Raw genomic sequence first — 8,609 nt, 5'->3', positions numbered from 1 at the left:
ACAACTTTTCAGGGTTCTGAATGTTGATTAACCTCCAGAGAGAAGGATAAAAGCGCTGTTCAGCTTTTCTTTGCCAGCCATCCCTAGTGTATCTTTGAATTTTTAGAAGTTGTTCCTTAGTGGATAGCTAACTATCCTTGGGGGCAGATATAAGAAGGAAAAAAAAAAGAAGGAAGCAGAGACTATAAGAGAGGAAGATAAATGAACTTTCCTTGCCACGATGATTTATGGATTTTTCCTTAAGCTTCTCTGTATAGAGGCAGTGTTCTTCACTATGAATCGGGGGAAGAAGCTGCTGGCTCTACATCCTGGCCTCGTTCTAGACTAGCCAGTCTGGGTGATCCCTGGAGAGGCAATGCCCTTCCTAGTTGAGTCCCCTTGTCTGGAGGTGTCTTCCAGAGGCACAGTAAAGCACTGTCATGGAAATGATTGGCTTGTCACTTTCTGAGGACACAGACACACTGAAGAAAGACTGGGGGCTGCCTAAAAGGTGAGCCTGGAGTGACATCTTCCTCCTTAGCAGAGAACCCATTACCCAGCTCTGTGCAGGAATGGTGCAAAGCTCTGCCTTGCTCCCATATCCCACCTCTCTCTTCTCTCCATTCTTCTATCTGTCTGCCATTCTGTAGGTCTTTAGGACCAGCAGATTTACAAAATCATTCTGAACTCTCTGTTCAGTGTCCTTTTCCTCACATCTATTCATTGGCATACTCATTAAAAAACAGAGTGCATATGTCACCAACTTTTTCTTTTTTGACACTGGCAATACAAGAAAGTGAAAGTGAAGGATGAACTGTAGAAGTGTTAATCAAATGTGGGGTTCTGAGGCTACATTTGTTAGCAAACAAAAGTATAATTTGAGATACCAACGAAAGAAATGGAGGATAGAGAATAAAGGTGTGATGTGCTGTTTTAGAGAAAATGAGGTTTCTCTTAATGAAAGGCTGGGAGGAGGAGACATCTGTGCAAAGACCTGAATGAGGTCAGGGAAGGAACTCAGGCTGACCCACTGGTGTTTTCTGGTGCTTCTTTCTTTCTCCCAGGACTGTGGAAAAACACATGGTCACAGCAGAGTTGCATTTTCCAAGCTGTTTGATGGGACTGAGGCAGTGTCAGGTTAAACACAGGCACACACACTAGTCTATCTACTATGGAAAGCAGAGCTTGAGACAGCAAGAGATGTACCACATGCTGTCTCACTCCATTGTGATACTTTCTTGCCTTCTGGTCCCAGGTGGAGACTCCACAGGACAGATGGAATTTGAAGATTAAAGTTTCAGCCCCTTAACTCCTCCTGGATTCTTTCTTGCTTGCTTGCAGGAAACATATTCACTGAGGTAAGAGGATGCTTTTCATCATACAAAAAAAATGTGGAAGAGGGCAAGCTATTTCAGGGAGCAGAAGGAAGCTGCAATACTTTATTTCAGAAAACGCAATGTCCTATGACCATATCCTGTGTAACGAGATGCCACTGCCCAGCCACACTCCATAACTGATCCCTATTGCAAAGGTGAAAACTTTCAAATCAACAGAACTCAAATAAAGCCTGTGTTTGGAGAACATAAAGGAAAGAACGCAAGGAGCCTCATCTCTGTCGGGTTGGCCAGGAGCACTTAGGGTCATTGCAGTGCAGTAGGAGTCGGTAAGATAGAAACACAATTGCAAAGAAGAGGTACTATAAATGAGCAGTCTGTGCCCAGGGAAGTAGAGGGAGGCTGAGCACAGCAGAATGTAGGGGAATCTCTAGCATGTTGTGAGACAGACGTGCATGGAATACTGGGTAAGTCTCCCTGTTTGTGATGGAAATGTTGTGGCATTGATGATTAGCACTTAGCCACTTAAACCTGTATGCTTCTATTATATATACATATATGTTCACATATATGAATTCCTACATATGTTATCCCTTAAACATTTGACATCAACTTTGGATAGAAATAATAGCCATGCTATGGAGTTAAGGAACACAAAGGAATGTTTTCTTGAACCTGGTAATGTCTTCAGTGATTCTGAGGTGAGAAACATTCTTTCTCTCTCCCTCCCTCCCTCTCTAGATTTCACAAGAAACAAGGACTTAGAACTAAATGGTGGGGAATTACACTAGTGCCACCAAATTTTATCTTGTTGGTTTTCCTGGCTCTGAAAAGCTACACCACATCCTTTTTGCTACCTTCTGCTTCTTCTACTTAGTGACGTTAGTGGGGAACTCGGTCATCATTGTGATCGTCTGTGTGGATAAACGTCTGCACTCCCCCATGTATTTCTTTCTTATTCACCTCTCCATCCTTGAGATCCTGGTCACAACCGTTATTGTACCTGTCATGCTTTGGGGGCTGCTGCTCCCTGGAATGCAGGCCATATCTCTGGCTGGTTGTGCTGCCCAACTCTTTCTGCAACTTGCTCTGGGGACTACAGAGTTTTCATTGCTTGGAGCAATGGCGGTGGATCGTTATGTGGCTGTCTGCAACCCTCTGAGGTACAGCGTCATCATGAACAGCCGTACCTGCAACTCTGTGGTAATTGTGTCATGGATATTTGGGTTCCTTTATCAAATTTGGCCAGTGTATGCCACGTTTCACCTTACCTACTGCAAATCAAATGTCGTGGACAATTTCTTCTGTGACCGAGGGCAGTTGCTCAAATTAGCCTGCAATAATACTATTTTCATAGAGTTTATCCTCTTTTTAATGGCTGTCTTTGTTCTTTTTGGTTCTTTGATCCCTACAATTGTCTCCTACACCTATATCATCGCTACAATCCTCAAGATCCCCTCAGCCTCTGGCCGGAGGAAAGCCTTCTCCACCTGTGCCTCCCACTTCACTTGTGTTGTCATTGGCTATGGCAGCTGCTTGTTCCTCTATGTGAAACCCAAGCAGACACAGGCAGCCGATTACAATAGAGTAGTTTCTTTGATGATTTCAATTGTAACTCCTTTCCTCAACCCTTTCATCTTCACACTCCGTAATGACAAAGTCATAGAAGCCCTTCGGGATGGCGTCAATCACTGCTACCAGTTATTCAAGCGTTAGCCTGGGCCTTAGACATTTACACGGACAAACATATGCGAATAATGAATGCTAGAATAATCTGAGAAGAGCATCTCTGAGCTGCACCACAAATACTATCATCATCAGATGTCTGTGTCCAAAGACTTGAAGTTGTGACCGCATTTTTAATCATATTTTCCTGCCATTTCCTCTCTCTTTCCTACTTACCAAACTTCATATTCTCTTTTTCTCTTAAAAACAAAAACAGAAAAATCCCCACATTTAAAACCTACTAAAAACACTGAGTCTTGTCTGCATTGATCATTTACTCCTGAGCATGGTGTCTGCTGTGGAATGGGGTTGATATACCAAGTGTCACTCCATTGAAGAAAACCAATTTCCCCTTTCCTGGAAGCTATCCATTGCAGGTAGCTTCTTGGCTGAGAGTGGGATTTTGTGTTCATTTCCCCTCTTTGTGCTGTGATTTATTTTTTCTGGCTTAAAATTGTATAGGTCTTGTACATACTGTGGCATTCTCTGTGAGTATATCTGTGTATCTGCCTTGTTTTTGATGGGACATTTTAAAACCATGTGGGGGGCATAGTAAAGACATTGTTGACATGATTGCTACATTCTTGGGGGGAATTTTTTATTGTGACTAAGAGAGAGAAAATATCCAGAGGTATCTGGAAGAGTCCAAAGCAGAGAGACTGAGCATGGCCAGGGCTGGAGAAGTAAAAAAGCATAGTGGAGAGAGCAAGAGATAAAGAATAGAGCACAACAAGGCAGAGAATAGAATAGTGAGACAAGAGAGCAGGAGGAGAGCGTGTGGAGTAGACAAATCATGCAGATTATGAAAAGGGTGAGTGTGCTCCGGCAAGGGGAGGACTAGGAGACTAGTGTGGATTTTGAAATGTACAACACATACTTGTGAATGGGGACCGAGGGATCCTGGAGGTCAGCATGGACTCTACATGCAACCACAGGTAGCCATATATCCTTTCTGCCAGAGGGAAGGAAAATGCTCCTTTTTGCAGATGGGAATCAGTTTTACAGGTTTCCAAGGAATACTGGCTTTTATCTAACCACCGGAAATCTTCTCATAATCCAGATGACCTCATTCCCAGACATATGGACTATTAAACCTAGCAATCGCCTAGATAAGTAGAAAGCTTTCTTGAGGTGTGGGAGGAAGACCTGGGTAAGGAGGTGCCCTCTTACATTATCACCCAGATCCTACTGCTGCCACAAACGAATTAGATGATGGAACTCGATGAGAAGAGAGCTGGCCTTCCATAACCCTGGGCTGAGGGGTGCAGTGACTGACAGGGCTGAAGATGAGGCAGCCCCTGTTCCTCTCTGGGATTCTCAGTCTTCAGTCTTTTCCAGGTCTGGAATGCCTCCTTTGCTTTTGTCCTTCATTTGTTCATCCTCTCCTACCATCCAACCCAATGCACTCTGTGTTTCTCTTTCCACAGTTCTGATTCTACAGTATACTCCTGGGTTCTCATTTTCCCTCACTCAAAACAAAACAAAAAACAAAAAAAGCAAACAAAACAAACAAACAAAACAGACAAAACCTCCAGAGTTTTCCATGTGGTAGTCCAGCTTTCTCTCATGTCTTGTTTCTAGCATGGCCCAGCTTCCCTCTTCTTCCCTCTTTCCTGTCCACTCCACCCTGTTTCTAGTCATTGTTTCCATTCTTTCCACGGCTACTTTGTAAAGTAATCCAGTGTGGAATAAAAAAAAAAATTGATGCTGTGTGGGTGGTTAGGGAGGTGGTTAGACAATATTTCTTCTATCCAATGGAATTTTGTGAAGCTGCTAGAACAATGATGTTCTTCCTGCTATAATTAGAAACACTTTAAGCTCTGTATTCTGAAGTGAGAAAGCCAGAGTGTCCTGAATGTGAGTGACTATGTATTCTCAGTGGCTGTGATGACAACAGAAGGAAGTGGTAACGATTGTCCTGAAACCATGTCAAGGAAGTGGGCATGAAGGGAAGAGAAGACTTGGCGCTGTGCATAATCAGGTTAATATAACGAATAAATAAATTTATTTCTGCAAACATATACTAATTTCCTATACAAAAACAAAATAATTGGATCTCTCTTATTTGTCTTAAAGAGTGTACTAAGTCAAATTCCAATCCTATTTTAATATATGCCACTGGCCAAGCTCTTCATCACACACACACTTATCAAAGTAAAGGGGGATTTTGGTTAAGTAGTCATGATAAGAAATCATGGTATTTTGGGGAGCAGTTTTGGATGCCTACCTGTGATTTTTGTGCTCAGGAGGCAGAGGGAGGAGAATGGTAAGCCTGAAGCTATGATGGGCTATAGGGTGGATGACTTCTAGGCTGGCATGAATAGTGTATCAAGAGCCTGTCTTAAAACAAAAGAGCTGGGAAAGAAGATATAAAGCTATTCGTTTTATAGTTTCAAATCTGGCATTTTCTTGGCTTGAGTGGTGTGTAAGTGCTTAAAATATGTTCACTACTGAAAGTGTAAAATTGGATGTAAAGTCACACAGCTTCTATTTCAGATGCCAATTTTATTTTATATATAAATTCATTAAATTTTATAGACGTTGGGTGTGGTTAATTTTTGTGTGTGATGTTTTTACTTATGTGTCAGTAAATTTTAATAAAATTTACTAAAGAACCACCCCAAAACAAAGGAAGGCCCAGGTGGCTTACGGGTAGAAAGGTAGCCTAGTATGTAGAAAGTCCTGGATTTCACCTTCAGCATGGAATAAAAACATAATTATGGAGGTATTTCTGGATCGTAACATAGAAGCTGGGAGCTCAAAATATGGCCATACCCTTCCCTTAAGTCTCCAGCTGAAAACTCTGATATGAACAAAATCACCATTTTCAACAGAAGAAGCTATTCAAAGTACAAGAAAGATGCTTCTAATTCTTCATCAAAGGGTGAAGAGTGGTGATGATATTCTTTCTGCTATAATTAGAAATGCTTTAAGCTCTATATTCTGAAGCAAGAAAGTTTCAAATCAAAATCACTATGAGAAGTCATTCACATAAGAAGATGCAGCTAGGTAATCGTGTATATTGTATAAGGCAAGGATGTGCAAAATATTAGAATCCATATATGTTCCTGATGAGAGGATGCAATGGCTCAGTAGTTTCTGAAAAATGAAAATTCTTTAAATAATGTATAATTTAATGACATGAACTAGCAATCCCATTCCTAGGTGTATACTTGAGAAGTCAATGTTTCTAATAATTATAATAGTTGACAAGTGGAAAAGCTAAAGTATCAATCGGTTGTTGGAGGAAGAAACAAACACAGTAATATTCATCCATAGAATGAAATACAGATTGTGATAATAAGTTTTGCACCACTGTAATAAGCACCTGAGTTAAATAACTTATCAAAAGGTTTTGGAGATTTCAATCCATAACAGTTGGCCTCATTTGCTATTGGACACACGGAGAGGCTACAGCTCATGTTAGGAGCATGCAATAGAGAAAAACCACTCCTTGCTTGGGAGCAGAAGGGAGAAAGATGAAAGGGCTGAGGATTGTCCAGCTTATAGAAAGCACACTCAGGAGATATTACCTCTTAAAGGTTTTATCACTTTCCAATATCACACTCCTAGGGAATGACCTTTGACATATGGGGGACACTCAAGATCCAGACTAGAGCATTGTTTCATGCTGAAATATATGGGTGAATCTTGAAAGCCAGGAAAAAAAGGGCCATGCATTGGCTGACATTCTATTCACCTGACACAGAATAAGAATCTCTACAAAGACAGGAAGTATACCAGGGCTCTATACAAAGAAGAATAGAAAGATGGTGTAGTGACAGCTAATGGGCATAGGATTTCTTCTTGAGGTGATGGGTGCAAACTAGTGTGACTATCCCAAACATATTGAACTGTGCATTTCAAATGGGTAAATTTTATGACATGTTCTTTACATCCCAATAAAGCTATAAAAACTATACAGTGTGACTGATGTTAAAGGAGTGTGTGTGACTGATGTTAAAGGAGTGTGTAGGTGGATTCACCCAACAGTGGATCAAAGCAGATGCTGAGACTCTGGGTCAAACTTTGGGCAGAGCACAGGGAGTCTTATGGAGGAAGAGACAGGTGGGATTAGAGGAACATGGAGGGGAAAGAAGCCTTACAAGGAGACCAACAAAACTAAAAGATCTGAGCCCAGGGGGTCCTGCAGAGACTGATGCACCAACAGAGAACCATGCATGGAGAGGACCTAGACCCCCTTCTCAGATGTGGCCAATTGACAGCTCAGTTTCCTTGTGGATCTCTATGTAAGGGGATAGAGGCTGCCTCTATCATGAACTCAGATGACTGAACTCTGATTACTTGCTCCTGATGATGCAGCCTTGCCAGGCCATGGAGGAAATGGATCCAAGAAGTCTTGATGAGACTTAACAAGCTATGGGCAGATGGCAATAGTGGAGAACTCCCCCTTTCAGTGCACTAGGGGAAAGAGATGAGAGGGAGAGGGAGGGTGGGACTGGGAGAGGGCTTCAATCAGGTTAATATAACGAATAAATTGTAAAGAAAAAAATTAAAATAAAAACAACCTCAGAAAATCTGTACACCTAAAGAAGCTAAGCAAGAAGTAGGATCCTGGGTAAGATGATCAATCCTCACTCAGAAAGGCAAACAGGATGGACATCAGAAGAGGGAGAAAACAGGGAACATGACAGGAGCCTACCACAGAGGGCCTCTGAAAGACTCAGCCCAGCAGGGTATTAAGGCAGATGCTGAGACCCATAGCCAAACTTTGGGCAGAGTGCAGGGAATCTTATGAAAGAAGGGGGAGATAGAAAGACCTGGAGGGGACAGGAGCTCCATTAGGAAGCAACAGAATCAAAAGGGTCTTTTCTGATACTGATACTGTAAACAAGGATCATGCATGGAGATAGCCTAGAACCCCTGCTCAGATGTAGCCCATGGCAGTTCAGTGTCCAAGTGGGTTTCCTAGTAATAGGAACAGGGACTGTCTCTGACATGAACTCATGGGGTGGCTCTTTGATCACCTCCCCTTGATGGGGGAGCAAGCAGCCTTGCCAGGCTACAGAGGAAGACAATACAGTCAATCCTGATGAGACCTGATAAGCTAGGGTCAGATGGAAGGGAAGGAGGACCTCCCCATCAGTGGACTGGGGGAGGGGCAAAGAAGGAGAAGAGGGAGGGAGGGTAGGATTGGGAAGGGATGAGGGAAGGGGCTACAGCTGAGATACAAAATGAATAAATTGTAATTAATAAAAAATTAATAAAAAAGAAAAAACCTGCAGAATGTGTTTTATAATTTACTATCAAAGAAATAAGGATTAAAGGCCACATTATATTAAAAAAAAACCAGAAAATAAATAAATAAAAAAAGAAGTGTGTAGGGAAAGTATACAGAAACAAAGTCAAAACTTCAACCCAAATGGTTTACTAAGTTCATTTTAAAAGCTCATATCACTGTTCCCTAAGAAAGGCCATTTATCTACCCTTCATGAATCCCTTTTCCATTAATTGAAAAAAACATCCACAGAGTCCCTGGATATTCTCTTTCTAATGCCAGCTCCTATCCAGGGTTTTTTTTTTTTTTATGATCCCATACACAAGTAACAT

At 41.7% G+C, this 8,609-nt stretch overlaps 1 protein-coding gene across 1 annotated transcript; it reads left to right on the top strand.

Annotated features, from left to right (window-relative positions):
- The first annotated feature begins 1,315 nt into the window (after window positions 1–1,315).
- LOC110553940 (olfactory receptor 9A4) lies at window positions 1,316–3,773 on the top strand. The gene has a single exon (XM_021646274.2). It carries the CDS (start codon window positions 2,085–2,087, stop codon window positions 3,027–3,029), a length of 945 nt encoding a protein of 314 aa, XP_021501949.1. The 5' UTR covers window positions 1,316–2,084; the 3' UTR covers window positions 3,030–3,773.
- Window positions 3,774–8,609: the final 4,836 nt, after the last annotated feature.

This window comes from Meriones unguiculatus, chromosome 3 (genome assembly GCF_030254825.1).
Source record: "Meriones unguiculatus strain TT.TT164.6M chromosome 3, Bangor_MerUng_6.1, whole genome shotgun sequence".
Classification (NCBI taxonomy): domain Eukaryota; kingdom Metazoa; phylum Chordata; class Mammalia; order Rodentia; family Muridae; genus Meriones; species Meriones unguiculatus.
The sequence above is the reverse complement of the archived record's forward strand: the minus strand, read 5'-3'. Positions and strand labels throughout refer to the sequence as shown.

Bases quoted from the DNA above. Each gene is read 5' to 3' on its own strand.
- LOC110553940 (XM_021646274.2), top strand. From the start codon at position 2,085: ATGGTGGGGAATTACACTAGTGCCACCAAATTTTATCTTGTTGGTTTT.